Below are 16,453 nucleotides of genomic sequence, written 5' to 3' on the forward strand. Positions count from 1 at the left end.
TTTGCTTGTAATTGCTTTGCTGAAGTTATGTCATGGCCACCGCTGAGAAGATTGTCCATGTAGAAGTCTTCTTCTAAAGTTTGTTTTGCTGTGGGTATGTACTTATGGCCTTCGCCGTTTGCTAGCTGCTTCAAGGTCATCATAGCAAGTAAGGGGGCTGTTTTGGTGCCACAAGTAACTGTTGCTAGGTTGTATTCTCGTAACAGCTGATCGGTGTTATCTCTCGAGGTTTTGATCATCATGATGTGTTAAAATCTGCCTAAACATTTTCTCCATATCGGCTGTGAATGCTACTTCATATTGCCTGCACCTTAGTATAAGTGACAAAAGATCACTTTGTAAGTTGGGCCCGCTGTACATAAGATCATGTTAGCTATTGCCAGATATCGTAGGTGATGATGCATTAACCACTACTCGTAATGCCGTAGTAGTTGAGCCCGCGCGCAGCACGCAATGATGGGGTAGATAACAAACCGGTGTCTGATTACTGTTGTTGGTAGCCTCGTGCATATGTCCTAAGTTGATATATTCGTTTATAAACAACTTGTAACCTTCCGCTAATTTTTGATTATTTTTAAACTTCTTTTCTATTTGTAGAAATTGTGCTACTGCTCCCTGCTTTGACTGTCCCAATTTTTCCGAAGCGTTCAGTTTCATAGGAAGTCTGACGACATATCTACCATCTGCTTGTCGATATGTTTGCTCTTTGTACTGTTCCATACAATAATAGTCTGCTGATACACATATTCAATGTATTTTCGTCGATGTCTTCTATTGTCCAAAATCGTTGAATGTCTTCGAGGTTGTTTAAGATGACATTACATTGATATGTCTTGACGTTGCCACATAGCAGCCATCCAAGATGAGTTTGTTGTGCCATGGGCTCTGATAGATTTTCTGCTTTCATGATTCCGCTCATCATGATATGAGCGTATATATCAGCACCCAGTAATATATCCACTGGGCGACTGGTGTAAATTTCTGGATCTGCCTGTTTGATGATTTCGATGTGTGTCCAGTTTGGTTTTGGAAACGTCTGATTTGATAAAGTATTGATTAAATTTTCATGATGACTACTACTACTACATTGCACTCTGTTTCGTGTAGAACAAGCTAGCTGGACAAAATTATTTTCGGTTGCAATTCGTTTCGAATGCCTCTGCTAAGTGCATCTATCAACATTTCTACTGTTAAAAATCTCCAGAATCTACTAAAACAGGTACTTTAGACATTGAAATGCGTATTAGAAAGAACATATTTTATTTAGGAAATAAATAGAAAAAAAAAACGACAAAGTTATTATAACCAATACATTATCTTACAATAAATATAAATTAGCACAATGTGTACATAATTAACCAAATGACTTACTAAATTATAACTAATTAACTAATATATTACAAACAACTTATCTATTATTTGAACATTTCTTAATTGTATTCTGAAAATAAGCTCATTCGTCATCGCTGAGCTCGTCCTCAGAAGAATCTTCAACACAATAATCTGTGTGACTAGTGCTAGATTCAACAGCAGCTAATCTTTTAGGAAGACTTGAAATAATTAAGTCTAAGACTCAGGAAGGAAGAGAACCTGACTTCTTTTGCGGAATATCTCTGAGGCTGTTAATCACAGGATCAGATGTAATTATTAACATATTAAGTAAGTCTGTGTTCGTGGCTATACGTGAATATTTTCGCGTGTTATCCGCTCGAAATCTTCTGCAATCTTTATTTCGAGCTTCCTGAGCTTCTTCAGAAAGCTGCCCGATTGGCAAAAAAGCCTATTGAATTATTTCTACACTATGTACAAGTATTTTATGTACAATTGCAGGCATGTAATACCACGAATACAGACTCAAATAGAGATTTCTTGTCTCTTGTGCTAGATGTTGAAATTTTTCTAAATTTATGTCATATCCGGAAGAAAGTGTCCTTAGCAAAATATCGAAATTCTTTATCAAAATCACATCTAATCCTGTAATTTCAGCACTTAACTCACGCTTTGCAAAAAACCTACGAGCAGTATTCCCATCATTAGTATTGCCAAACCCCGGTTTTGGCTTATCTACATTTAAGCCCATTTCTTCTTTAAAACGTACTTGAATCGCTGCAGAACGTTGTTTCACAAGAGCTTTATCGTCTACGTCTCGTAATTGCCATTTTTTTACATCAATACGATAGCTTATGTGAAGTAAACATTCGAAACAAGGAATTTCGAAACAAGGAATCCAATGAAAAAGCATGCAATTGCAAAGGCATGCAATGTCGATAAACCAAAACACAGGTTGTCTTTGTTAGCCACGAACTCCTTGGACTCTTCATTCATTTGTTTTGGGGTAGCTCCACAAATATAACATTTTTGTGCTGACGGAATTTCGGTCAAAGCGTTGCAGACCCTGTTGATCTTGCAATTGTATACGTACAAGTGAATAAACAAACAGAAATTCATCTGTATCATCTATATTGGCGAATTTTTGTTTGTACGTGCTGTGACCAGAGCTTCCGTCACAACCCACTTGCTAACTAAAGTGAATGATAAGTCACCACCAGAAGAACAAGTGTCAATAACCTCACGTTGCGCTGATATTTACCGCTGAGCAGTCTTATCTAATAAGGCTTGCAGCTGAATTTCGGCTCGCGTTTCAGTTATTGTCACTAGTTCATTTGGTGGTAAACAGGCTTGTTTGGCTTTTCTAAGACAATAAAATGATGGAAATACCTGATGCCCAGCTAGCATACTCCACTTCCGTGTCTGTTTGTAGGTATGACTTGTGGATTTGGCGTCCACATAGTACGCCAGAGCCTCCTCGCTTGTCAAAGACCTTTGTTGCTTATGTTGTTCACTACACTTTTGAAAATCAATGAACTTTTCTGGGCTTTCACTGACTCCTTTCATTAATTTGGCTGCGTTCCTCTTTCCCGATAACCGAGAAGAAATTTCAGCAACCGCTGTTAGTTCTTCAGAACTTCTACTTATGACCAAATCGTCAACACATCATCTTTTTGTTTTGGCACTTGCGTTTGTCAAGTCTACCAATGGTCTTCCCACACCAGGTGGCAATTGGGAAGAAGTGGATGCCTCCACCATATCTTGCGACACATCAAAATGTATGTCTTCGCCCTCTAGCCACTCTGCATTAGTAGCTAGACAGCGGTCTTTTATTCTTCTGGAACTCTCCCATTTTTCCAATAATTTTGAGGAAAAACGCGAAATTGTCTCCTTTATCATACTCACAGACTGGTCGGTGATACCACTCAGATCATGTAGTAAGCATATATGATGATACATAGCTTGGTTACGGTCATTTTTTGAGTGTTTCACCCATTCTTCAAAAAAGCCCCTCTTTGAGACAGTGAAACTGCTTTCTGCAAAAAAAAAAGATAATAAAAAAGGGCACTTTTCGAGCAAGAAATTCCACTTGAATAATAAACTAGAAGACTGTACCTATCACAGGAAAAAATATCGATCCAGGGAGAAGAGGGGATTTTTAGTTTTAGTCTTTTGAATTTGAAAAATGTAAAAAAAAGTTACTTTAACAACTTTGCGAGACATTTCCTATTAAATGCCTTATTGCTTTTCGAATATAATGGTACTAAAAAATAACACTTACCCTTGGCTACTGAATCCATTACTTTAAATAAACACAACTTTTAAAATCAACTCAGGAGACGTTATCATATCAAGAGCAAAAATGCATCTAATTTTATGCTTTTTTCTAGTTGTCTTATATACATATGCTTATTACTAATAATATATGTCATTAGTGCAAAAATCATACTTACCGATGTGATTAGCAACTAATATCCTACTTACCGTAATTAACCTTTCTGGGAAATGTTAATGTCAATTTTGTCCAGCTAGCTTGTTCTACACGAAACACCGTGCATTGGTAGTAAAATTGAACTCGCCATGTATGGCTGATACTGATATGTTCATAGCTCCCTTGCAGTTGTTCTCTTGTGTGCCAAAGCCAAACACTACTCCTTTGCAACGATGTCGAGGTAAACCGAGGTTTTGTGCCGCATTTTCAGTGATAAGTGATATTTGCGAGCCCTGGTCAATGAGCGCCCGCATGTTCTGATAAGAGCCATCTGCTGCTTGAACCTTGATCTGAGCAGTAGCTAATAAAATCTCCGATGAGCTGTTTGAGAAACATTCTTTGCTCGAGATATATGCTGATGAAGTTGAAGGCTTTGTAAATGCATCGTGTAGTAAGGTGTTATGTTGCTCGGGGCATTTACGACACGTTTTATTTGAAGTACATTTACTCCCCTTGTGATCGTAAAGACAATTGATCCAAAGTCGCAAATCGTTTGTCACTTTCAATTTCATGTCATTTGGCAACTTGGTAAATTCATCGCAAAAGAAAATCGAATGAGCACCTTTGCCATGCTGACATCTATAGGTATTTGTGGATGACACGTGATACGATTTCGCAAGTGGCTTGTTGCTATAGGTATTGCTCATATTATGATTTTTATTGAGGTTGGAGCTATTCTGTTGCTGAGGCATTTTTTTCATATTAAATGTCGAATTATGAAAGCCTGATTTTTGCGTGTTGCTGTCTTGCTTCCTCCATGACGCTTCGAGTGAAATGAATTTGTTTTCCAAAAACTCGAAAAACTCTGATAACGACATTGACTTATTAACGATGATAGTTCTCAGGGCGAATTAACTGATTCAATGTAGTCTTTGTGTGTCTCAGCATCCAATATTTGGCATATGAAGTGGACAAGTAATGGGTCCCAGGTAGTTACGGCGACTCCCAGGGTCTTGATAGCGTTCAAGCACTCTTTCGTAGTGTCATGAATTTTCTTGATTAGTGATGCTGTCTGCTGTTGCATCACGGGCATAGACATAATTATGTTGATGTGAGAACTGAAGATCAATTTAACATTAGTGTATCTGTGATTAAGAATATGCCAACACACTTGATAATTGTCTGATGTGATATTAAGATGCTGTATAAGTTTCTCTGCTTCACCCTTGACCTTGCTCTTCAAGAACTGCATTTTTTGTGCATTTGACATAGAGCGATTTTTGTGAATCGTCTCTTCAAATAAATCTTTGAAAGATATCCATTTATGATAGTCACCGTGGAACGTTGGAATGTCCATAGCGGGTGTAGTATTCGTTTTGTATGACGCTGACCACATTTTCTGATTTAGGGTCTTCTTGATAGTTGTGTACTCTCTCTCGTATCTGTTGAACGCTCGTAGTCCACGTCTTCTTCATAGAGCTCGCTATCTATATCCCAATGTAAAGAATCGATCGCGCTCCAACGCGAATCTACTAGTTTTAATACGTCTTCGAATTCCCATTATTCTGATAAGGAATCAAAGTTGATATTGGTGATAGTATGAGAGAAAGCCTTGAAGTTGCTTTTCTGTTTGCGTAGCATTTCTTCTAACTTGCTAGGCGTACTACGATGCCTTCCTGTAAATACAGGCGGCTCTGGCTCGGAGTATCGTACCTGCGTTGTGGGTGGTTGTATATATACTTCAGGAGGTGCTGGAAAAGCAGGCGACGCAGTGCTAGTCCCGGTGTTCGTTTTCCCTGGTGACGAAATTATGCTTGCTGGGTTTTCACTAATTCTAGTTTTGGAAATCCGTGTAAAGTAGATAACATTTCCAATTGAGGCGTTGCGGGTTTCGAGTGGGATGTTGGATCTTCAGTATATAAGGAATAACGATGTAGATATTTTGATTTGATTGATGATGATTTGAATTCATTGCTGGAAGTTTTCGTAGCTTCATACCAATTTTGACGGAAGTAGTGACCGACATCTTGATGATCGATCAGTTGCATATGACTGCTCTCAAATTCATTCCAATATATAGAGAGCATGCTGATTCTTCTGTTAACATTTGAATTGGTCTTCCGTTCTGGCCCATCCTTTTTAAAATTGATGAAAATTCTTTCAATATTCTGCATACGCAGAGCTTGTTTCTTTATTAAACTCTCCATGACTGATTTTATCTGATAGAAATGCAGATAGATAATGTTGATTTAGCTGGGTGTTTATGGAACCCTTGTAGATATGTGCGCCTTCTCAATTTCCCGGTGAGACCCGCTGGTGGGAGGCCGGAAAACCGATTCGCTACCTAACAAAGATCTCCAAAAACACACAAAGCTAATCTGATATACTGATGCTGATATGCTGATACGACGGATAGCTGATACTGCTGCTGATGATCTGATAATGTTGATAGCTGATGATGATGTGTAACTACTTCCACGTTGCACTGATATTGTACCTCGTATGTCGAATTCACGTTAAAATATCGCGAAAATTACACACGCGAGTATCCGGCTAAGGACCATAAAGATGTACGGTTTGTTCACCTTTCAATGATAACAGTCTGATAGAATGTGAAAGTTTTTTGCTAAAAGAACTGCTAAAATGATAACTGATAGATGGAATGTGCGATGGCTTGCGAGTGAGTTTTAGAACTTAAGTCCATTTCGTAATTTATGTATTTCTGTTACATAGACCTAATAACCGGTCAATGGCTCAATGTGCTTAACCTACAAAAAGTACGTTCGTGTATCGTACAGATATAATATGTATTTTGCTTTGGTACAGGTACAACAGCAACAGGCCACGGCCAGTGGGATTCAGCAGCAGGCTGGAGTGTCAACTATGCCACCTTTGCAAAGTTTACCGCCGACGCAGCAGCACCCACAGCAAATTAGGTATTATCTTCATGTTCAATATTATTAGCAAATACATGCATATTATATATAATTTTCTCAGATTAACTACTGTATTATGATCAGTCGTAATCATACTATTTATTGTACGTTCAAGTGCGGAGTGGGGCCATAGTCGCGTGCAGGTGATTCAGCAGCCGTTGCAGAACAGCACGTATTTGCAGCAGTTGTACAACGCACAGGGCCCGTTGTTGATGCCTGGCAACATCGCGCTGCCTCCCGGCTTTAATTCGCAGCAGATACAGGTACACCATATAGCATCTGTTTATTTATAGTTTACATTCATAGTGCTTCTCCTAGAACGGAGATATCTATAAGACGGCTTACTGGTCGCAGTAAATTTGCAATGTAATACATATTAAGGCGCTGTTGTCCACGTCCTGGTCTTCTTTCATAGATTTATGGTTTGGTGAAGTCAACACGTCTAGTTTGTGTAGTAACTCAATATGTCGACACCGATTAGTCCACACAATATGTGTACAGGCATTTATGCAACCCTGGCTGAAACTCGCAGCTCTTACATAATAAACAGCGTGAATTATGATGCGCAGGTGATCGCGGCAGGGAAGCCGTTCCAAGGCAACCAGTTAGCTCCACACATGCTGACCGCGCAGGGCAAGCAAGTGCTTCAAGGACAAACTGGTAAGGAAATCGCTAATTACTATTTATGTATGTTAAAATAAAAACTACGTTCTATACTATTTCATTACAGTCTATCAGTAAGAACTATATAACTACATATTTACTATTATCAGTCATGCAACTATTGGTTCTCCAAATAAATAAATGATTTTTAACGATAGTTCACTACGCCAATCCAGCACCCGATTATTGTGGCTCCTGTGTAGAATTTCCCTACGTTCTATATCCTAATTGGACGTCGAATCCGCATTCTTGTCATAAAAGAAGTTGTTAAGTTTTTATGTTATAAAAACCACTTGGAAAAAGGACACAAGTTCTTATTACTGCGCTCCCATTTTATTTTCATTGTTTGGTATATGGCAGGTGTTGTACCGTAAAGGAATAATACTTAGTTAAGAATAAATAATATTTAGTTAATTTAATATGGAAAGATTTACACGAGATCGCACACAAATAGAAAACAGGAAGAATAAAAAAATGAATAAATAATCATAAAAAGCAAAAATATCATAAAAAGTAATGATTACACTTGGGATGTGCGCTACTCGTAGTACCGCACTACGAGTAGCGCATATGTACCAGTTAAAGAAATGTTTCTATATACAATAAAATTTCGATTAGATCCAGTAGTTATGTTTAATAAAGTATGTTTAAGCGAAATGTCTTATTGGTATACACTAAATATTCATCGCTTAGTCCAAATGTATACAAGCTTCTAAAACACCAAATACTCACTGCATTAGATATAAACTATAACATGGCGAGCATATATTTTATAGTATTTATTTGTTAAATACTACCATAATCTTATTATAATTGCACACAAAAGTCACTTTTGAATTTTAAGGGAAGAATTGTAATATATGAGCATATTATGTGGGGATATTTAGTGCTGTAATTGGGAGGACTTCTACACTATTTAGTTTTTCAGTAAATTTTGCAGGTCTCACTACATATCAGGAACAAGGTTTATAAAAATAAAAATGACTTTATTATTCGAGTCTTGTGATTGGTTGAAAGTTATGGATGTATTTTAATTTCTCCATTTATTTTTGAGGGTTTCTAAATTGTGTTTAATTTCTTTGAAAATGATTTTTTTATACGCACTGCGATAAATTTTATTTAAAGCTTTTATAATAAATAAATGTATTTACATTTAATTTTGTAAATAGACACTTCTAAAAGCTAAACAAGCATATGCTTTTATTGTACTTTGAAAACTGGAATTGTAAATATTGCAACCGCAGCTTACTTGTGATTTTATATTTTTGATTACTCATATTGAAAATTGGTGTAGTTTGAGGTTACATTTTATAAAAATTTGAAGTAATTCTTTTCCGAAGGTTGGACGAAGTGGCCATTAAAGACACTCATTAGCGCTTCTATGTAATTAATAATAAATTCTATTATATATGGTACTAAAACGTCATGATGTTCAATAAAATAAATATTGCAATAAAGATCAGACAGCTTTCTGTCAAACAGAAAGCTCAAACAGAAAGCTGTCTGATTCGTTCCTTTTCACTAGACCAGCCTTTCGGAACACCCAAGCAGAACATGCTTAATTGCAGAAGCCTCTACGTAATTTGTAAATTGTACAGTTGATGTTTCCGATTCAATGCATGCCTAAAATTAAAGATTAACGAATGCTTTAAAAGTAAGTCGTTACCGCCCATGTCATATTCGTTTAGGTGAGTGTTGGTATACAATTAATCTATTATGAAATGAAAATAGCTTAGCAACTGCCTCTGTGGCCGAACGGCTACCATACTGTACTTCCATGCAAAGGTTTCAATTCCCGGGCCGGGAGAAATATTTGTATGGCCTTCATTTATTTCTCTCGTCAGTTTGGGTGTAATTTGTGGGTGTCTTGGTTGTGTCCATGGCACCCGTGATACAGGGTTTCCCTAGTGCTATGAGTGTGTACGTTAAAAAAATACGTTTCAACAGTTTTTTTGTGACATTTTTGTGTCGTAAGTATATTTTGGAAGCCAGTAAATTTATTAGTAAAGTTATTAGTAACGTAACTCAACGTGAGATTATATAAAATAAATGTTACAAACATTTATTTCTCTATATCATAGTATATAATCCTACTAATTACACAACTAGTCAAGGTGAACAGAAACAGTAAAATCTGAATGTTGAGAAGATTTGATGTTGATACCGTTGAATGGATGTTAGCTTAGTTACCGATACAAATGTAAGTTTATGTGTGTGGTCACTGAGGTGTTTGTGCAGCGCCGTTCCCGGGGTACACGACAATACCAGCGATTCCAACCACGCAAAACCAAACCTTCGTATTCAGCCCATTGGGGGTGATCAACTCACAGCCAAGTATCCTCCCAGCGCATTCGCAACCAACAGTGTCCGGTATCGGACAGCATCATAAACCTGCTGAGATGCATAAAGTAAGTTTAGCATTATTGTAAAACTAGCATAACATTAAAATTAACACCTTTGACTATTACGGAGCTTACCGCATAACGTACAAACCGCTTATAATCAACAATTATGGTATTAAAATTTTAATGAGTTTCGTCATCTAATTTATTTAAATATCTTTGCATCGATCGTCAGCCATGCAGTGAATTTCTCCCGCTTTTTGCAACAGACTGAAATAACTATGAATAGAAACTACGAGGTAGACTCCGAAAAAAAAACTTTCTGAAGAATGATTCACATTAGACCGTGCCGGGCGCGAGCCGTGTCCGAGCCTCGTACGTGCCGCACGATTTTAAATTGGACTGAGGAAGTCAGTAGGACGCGGTTTATGCTCGTATACGAACGTATTGTTTATGTCATATTATAAAGCATTGGGTAATTCCTTACTTTTGATTTTACGTTTGAGTGCAAACAATTTTTCATCATACATTCAAAAAAGAATTACGTAGTCACTCTCCTTAAAGTCGCAACCTCGGACGGGACGCGTACGACGCACTGGAGAGTGTTCACATTACAACTAGCCGAGACGGGCCGGGCCGCATCCGAGGCTCGGACGAGCTCGGAAGCAGCTCGGGCGTCGCTCATCCGTATCACGGACGCGACACGTCGTAATATGAATCACTTCATTTCATATGAAATGTACGCAGCATTTCCAACCCGACCCTCGTACGTGACTCGGCTGGCGCCCGACACGGTCTGCTGTGAATAGTCCTTTAAGCGATTTTTTCTAAAGTGTTGATTATTTATCAGGTGATGAGCGGAGGTAAGGTGGCGGGTGGCAAAGTGGGCAACGTGAGCGGCGCTGGAGGTTCACAAACGGTGCCGGTACAAACACAGTGCGTGCAGGTCTCGCAGCCCGTGCTCAGCGCGCAACAACCGGCCCAGGCGCAGATCATAAGCCCCTTGCAGGTACTAATGTTATTTACATAAAAACATATTTTTCACTTTTCATGCTCTTAAAGTTCGTATTTCTACTGGGTGTAGGCTGCATAAAATAGGATGTTATGCTCTAGTGTATAAAATAACAAAAAGCATCGTATTAAATATTTCTAATTGTTGTAAATTTACATTCAATTTTAATTAAATAATCGTTTATTTGTAATGTTGTTTAATTTCCTCGCAATCGAAGTGAAAAGCAGTGTATTACTCGTTCATAAAACCGTCGTCTGCGGCTCGGGTGGATATACTCGTCTCGTGTAAAATGATGCGTTTTATGCACTTGTTGTACAATCTACTATTATATATCCAAGCCATTGTGGTATGATTTGTGTACGCTACACGCGCATGGTGACGTATAAACCACACATCCGTGCGTATTGTATGCGTAATGGCCGGCTTCTATGGTGTCGGCTCGTAAAGACACGTCTTTATAAAAACAAATAACATATGTGAATTAATAATGTTTGTTTGTCCTTGCATCCATTGGTCTAAAGGACTATTTTTCTGCAATAATTATTTTCTTGAAAGAACTAGGAGCTTACTCTTCCCGTTGTAATGACTCATTACATGATGATGTGGTTAATAATTGTTATGGGCTACAGTGGATTGTACGAGTATTTTCTCCACGTCATTACTTTAAATATTTTTATTTGTCTCTGAATATGTGAATACATTGGGTCTCGAATGTTGTCCTTGAGCTATTTCATAATGTTTAGCCCCAAAAAAGTATAATAAATAGCTATACTAATGTGTATATGTAAAGTATATATTGTAACTTCCGTTACACAAAATAAAATACATATTGCGTCTGCATTACGTATATTCTATTCTACTTGGACGTAACATTATTGGTCTAGTTTTACTTAACTTTTATTACATATATGACGAAGCGAAATTTTTCTATGTTGCCAAGCGAAATTTGTTATGCAGTGATTGTGCGCTGTTATTTATTGCATTATTTGTAATGTAGTTAAAGGGCACTGTGAAGCCGTAATTGTTTATACATAATGTTATCTAAATTAATGCTATCGCATCTGAGAAATAAAATAGTGACTCCCACAAAACTGCGTTGTTGGATTAATTGTCTGAGCGACACGAAATTGCGATTGTTCCATTAAGTCGTTTGACTTAAGTGCCATTTAGCGAAAGTTATTTAATTTGTATATTGTGTAGGCTATTGCACAATAGTTTTATGACTCTCTCCGCAGTGAGACTCAATGGAGTTCAGTCATACAAAATTGTGTACATAGCAAGCATTTTTGTGTTTAAGGTTACGAGTATCACACGTGTTGCATGTGAATATGTATTACATTTGTAGAGAGACAATAGTTAATTAAGTGTATTGGTGTTATCAGACGGGTGGTCAGGCGATGCAATTCGCACCGTGGCAGATCTCCGGCGCACTATCACAGGTGTGGGCTGGCGGGCTGCAGACGGGCGGCTTGCCCACCGGTGGGCTTATCGCGCCCAACCCCATCCTCATCCGCGGTACACAGCCTGACGCATCGCCTTCCATGTTCATACAACATTCTCCGCAGAACAACGTGCAACATAACAGTCAGTACTATTTTTTAATAAAATGCATGCTCTTTGAGTAACGTATTTTGAAAATGGACTCCGCTCAGTATAAAATTGTGATAGCCTAATTGATTATTTGAAAACTGCTGCTCCTATTTCTTGTAAGTTCTGCTATAGATAAGGCTCTTGCGAATTTCTAGTGTGTATTTGTGGCAAAAATATTAACAATAAGATGATGTTGTCAGTGTACACTTGCCTGTGACCGATCATAATATATACACAGCCAGCTAAGCGTTTATTACTAGCTTCGCAACCTCTATGTTCCCAGTAATTCACATTACGACAGCGATGTATTGTTGTATTGCACCTGTATTATGATGCGCATGTACAGTCGGTATGGAACTGATCAGAACGGCTAAACTTGCCGAAACATAACCAAGTGGTGAAGTTCACCTTGACGTTTAGAATGATCTGAAAGTTCGCATATTTGACACAAATTAACCACATTACAATACAATTAGGTTGCACCATTCAATTTTAATCAAAAAATGGCCTTTAAGCTTACTGTTTTAACATTGATTCATCTTTGATCAAACGTGCAGATATTTTGCGCATTCATAAGGTAAAAATGAACAAAAATCTTACTTTACTTTTTACTACTTTTTAACGCTGACTCTACTATAGCGACTATTTAAAAATGGTCCATTACGCATAATTAAATTGCAGTACACACTGCATATCTAGCGGTACAAACATTGACATACAAATAAATGGACGACGGGTCTAATACAAAAACCACGAAAAATATGTCCCAAGTCAACCTATTTAAACGTAGTGACATGTAAAGGAATATGAAAAAGCTAAAGCCTTGAATTTAAATTGTAATGTCATCGCAGTACTGTCTAATTTTGCTGTCAGTCGAACAAACGAAGACTAAAGCTCTGTATACGATTATAACGCCCTATAAGTTCGGACACTTTTTAGCGCGGACCCGACGTCCATATAATTGTAAGTCAATGGGTACAAACAGAAAGAAAGAATATAAAACAGTAACGTTTATATGATACACAAAGTAGCAAATCTTTAACGTCGACTTAGTACGGCCTTACTCAACTTTAGTTTAAAAAAAAAAGTATATATTATGTGTATTTATATAGCTGTTGTGTAAAACTTAAAATTGTAAGTTTACATTGATTAAATCAAATTTCAATAAATAAAAAAGCATTGTTCAAGTAAAGTTCACGAAATACAAGAACGTAAAAATCAATCTTGAGCCACCCGACAAACCTCTATTAGTAAATTAATACAAATGAATGAAAAAAAAATACAATTGCCTAAATTTTTATGTTCAATTAGAGCTGAAGTAAAAAAGTAAAATAACTGATCAACCTCTAAGAAAACACTGCATTATTTGAGATTTCTACTGGTGTTCCGCTAAATGTGCCTGTCCTGTGCATGTGTGTGTGTTTTAAGTATTGTTCATGTTAAATCTTGCATTATTACAAGGTCGCAATTATAATAGTGTTTGAGTGTAGAGACTTGTACAATAAAAGTATGAAACCTGTATTTAACAATGAAGAGCGCATTTCAAAATTACATTATTGAATTGCGTTGTTATATATTATTATGTTTGTGATGTGAGTTTACTTCACCTTTTATGAAGATACTGATTTTAATCGCATGTCTAATATTTATACGGCATAAACATTTAAGTGTCGGCAGGCGACAATTCCGCAAATAACTTTTTAAAAAGCGTATAGATACGTTGCCTTGTGTATAAAAATGACAACGATGCCTTACTTTCTCAAACTCTCGTATCTTATAAAGAGTGATTTCTCATGAGATGGCAAAATTTTCTATTTAATTTGAATTTCGTATCAATGGTGTTTATTTGAATGTGTTACTTTAAGAATAGGCAAAAGCCAGTGTGTGAATATGAACGAAATGTGATATGAAATCAGTCTGCAAAATTTGTAAATACAATTCATTTTTTGCATTTCACTAACTTTGTGCTTTAAGATACGAGTTTGAGAAAGTAAAGCTACGATAAGTTGCTTTTTAAACCCTTATTAGGTTCAGCTGTAATCTTTTACATTCCATATTGGGTTGTCATCGCTTGACATGTATTGTAAAAAAGTCCAATAATCTATGTCATGCACATATTTGGAACAAAAAGTACGAGGCAGAAATGGGTTAAATAAAAACGATTTTTTTTACGATTGTAGATGTGAGCGTGGCCTGTGCGACGGGCACGATGGCGAAGCCGCGGGCGTCCACTGAGGGCATGAGTAAGGCCCCGCGCCCTCTCTCCAACATTCTGCCCTCGAGCAGTATCCGCCCCGCCTCATCTGTCTCCACGCAGACCGCGAATCAAGCGCAGAATCAGGCAGGATAACTATTATATTTTATTCCAGTTTCATACCAGTGACGTTAATGTGGCAACTGAGAAATTTATATGTTTCGTCACACTTGTCGTACAATAATCATATTAAATATAGGTACCGATAAACCATTGAAAATCCATAAGTACAACAATCAATTGTGCATCTGTTGAGTCCAAAGAAAAAACTTTACTGTTTTTTAATTTAAGTTACTAATAGAAATATTGCGTACTTTTTTGTTAGGCGAAGCACCGTGGCAAGCCTGGCGTGCGGTCTCCGGCGCCAGCTTCCAAGCAAGACGCCGCCAACCAGACCAACAAGATGCAGCATCAGATGCAGCAGCCGAAACATCAGTGAGTATCCCTGCTGTTGAGCATCTGAGCTCTATAGTTAATTACACTCAGGTTAATTTACACATATATAGTTCGTATCTTAACTTAGTTCGACCAGGAATCTAAGCCTGGACATCCTCACCTAGCGCTTAGAGTAGAAACCGGCTGTGCCACCATGGACGATCGATGCCAGAAATTCCTTACCTCACCCACGGATCGATAAGTCAGGACTATTGGTATAAGTGGTACTAACCTGTCCTATTTATACCTGTAATGCTATAGGTGGCGCTATTTATTGCAGTAAAACTATTTATATCATTATCATATTATTCAATGGTATGACTGGGATCAACTAGTGCCACCTATGTATATTACAAGTATATAAATGGTGCAGGTTAGTGCCACTTATACCATTAATGGTATAATTCAATGTTATAACTGGTCTGAAAGACTGCTAATCGCGATACAAGACAACGTAGTCGGGTAGTACCTATTTCACACTAGTACGCCAGATGTCGCGACGAGTACCAAATGGCTATTTTTGTAACTAATTTGTGTTACATTGATGAGCTGCAATTTATCAAAGCTACTCTAATTTCTAGTGATAACAGACAAATCAACTAGATGCCGCTTATTCCACACGTGTTTATGGATACTGTCGGCTATTCTTTTATTTTATTTAGGATTAGCGCCATCTACCCGTATTAGCAAGCGTTACTTTTTAAATTAGTTTATGACATGCATGCATCACGATCAATATTTGAATAATATTACAAAGTCAAAATCAAATAATCATTTATTCCATAGGTAAAATTTTTACACTTGAAAACTTCATTTTTTAGGCTACTTATTAAGCTACTGCTCGTTCACCACGCTTACCTCCCTGAAAAGAACGAGCAAGAAACTTTAGGGATTGCTCTTTTCAAATAAATTTAAATGCTATGGAATTCACTTTGAATAATAATTGTGTGGAATCAGGGCCCTAGTGGTATGAGACGGATGTGGCGATACAAGTTAGCAGATTGGGACGAAAGGCGCCATTTCTTTGCGTCATATAGGGATATGATATGATGGGATATATTCGGCTGCTGCACGCCTGGCAGGGGGCAGGCGTGCTTTACTTCAGGAGACTTGTCGAGGTGTGCTGATGCGGTAGACGAGGTCTTGCGTTTGGGTATGGAGTATTACATACCATACTCTGATATTATACCCAATGAATCCGAACCTCGTCCATTGTTTAACGCTGATTGTAGTTGTGCTGAAGCACATAAACAGTCCACGCACCAAGCTTGGGCAGATGCTCGACTACGCAAAGCTCCGAGTACTCAGAATTTGAAGAAAGATTTTAATAAGACCGCTAAGAAGTGCAAAAGCGTGTTACGTAGGGCCAAGTTCGACCACGTGCGCCGCATAGGGGCCAAGCTTGCCTCTTATCCAAAAGGCAGCAAATCCTTTTGATCCTTGGCCAAAGCGTTCGAATCT

General features: G+C 37.7%; 1 protein-coding gene across 1 annotated transcript in view; it reads left to right on the plus strand.

Moving 5' to 3' along the window:
* Window positions 1–16,453, plus strand: part of LOC113228462 (polyhomeotic-proximal chromatin protein-like) — a 48,985-nt gene that overhangs the window by 19,812 nt on the left and 12,720 nt on the right. The window contains exons 8-16 of the mRNA XM_026461780.1: window positions 6,587–6,696; window positions 6,812–6,959; window positions 7,266–7,356; window positions 8,288–8,323; window positions 9,598–9,767; window positions 10,552–10,710; window positions 12,096–12,297; window positions 14,484–14,644; window positions 14,883–14,992. Coding sequence (XP_026317565.1) covers window positions 6,587–6,696; window positions 6,812–6,959; window positions 7,266–7,356; window positions 8,288–8,323; window positions 9,598–9,767; window positions 10,552–10,710; window positions 12,096–12,297; window positions 14,484–14,644; window positions 14,883–14,992 — 1,187 coding nt within the window. The remainder of the gene's footprint in view (window positions 1–6,586; window positions 6,697–6,811; window positions 6,960–7,265; window positions 7,357–8,287; window positions 8,324–9,597; window positions 9,768–10,551; window positions 10,711–12,095; window positions 12,298–14,483; window positions 14,645–14,882; window positions 14,993–16,453) is intronic.

This window comes from Hyposmocoma kahamanoa, unplaced genomic scaffold, assembly GCF_003589595.1.
Source record: "Hyposmocoma kahamanoa isolate Upper Pololo Valley unplaced genomic scaffold, ASM358959v1 100021, whole genome shotgun sequence".
Lineage (NCBI taxonomy): Eukaryota > Metazoa > Arthropoda > Insecta > Lepidoptera > Cosmopterigidae > Hyposmocoma > Hyposmocoma kahamanoa.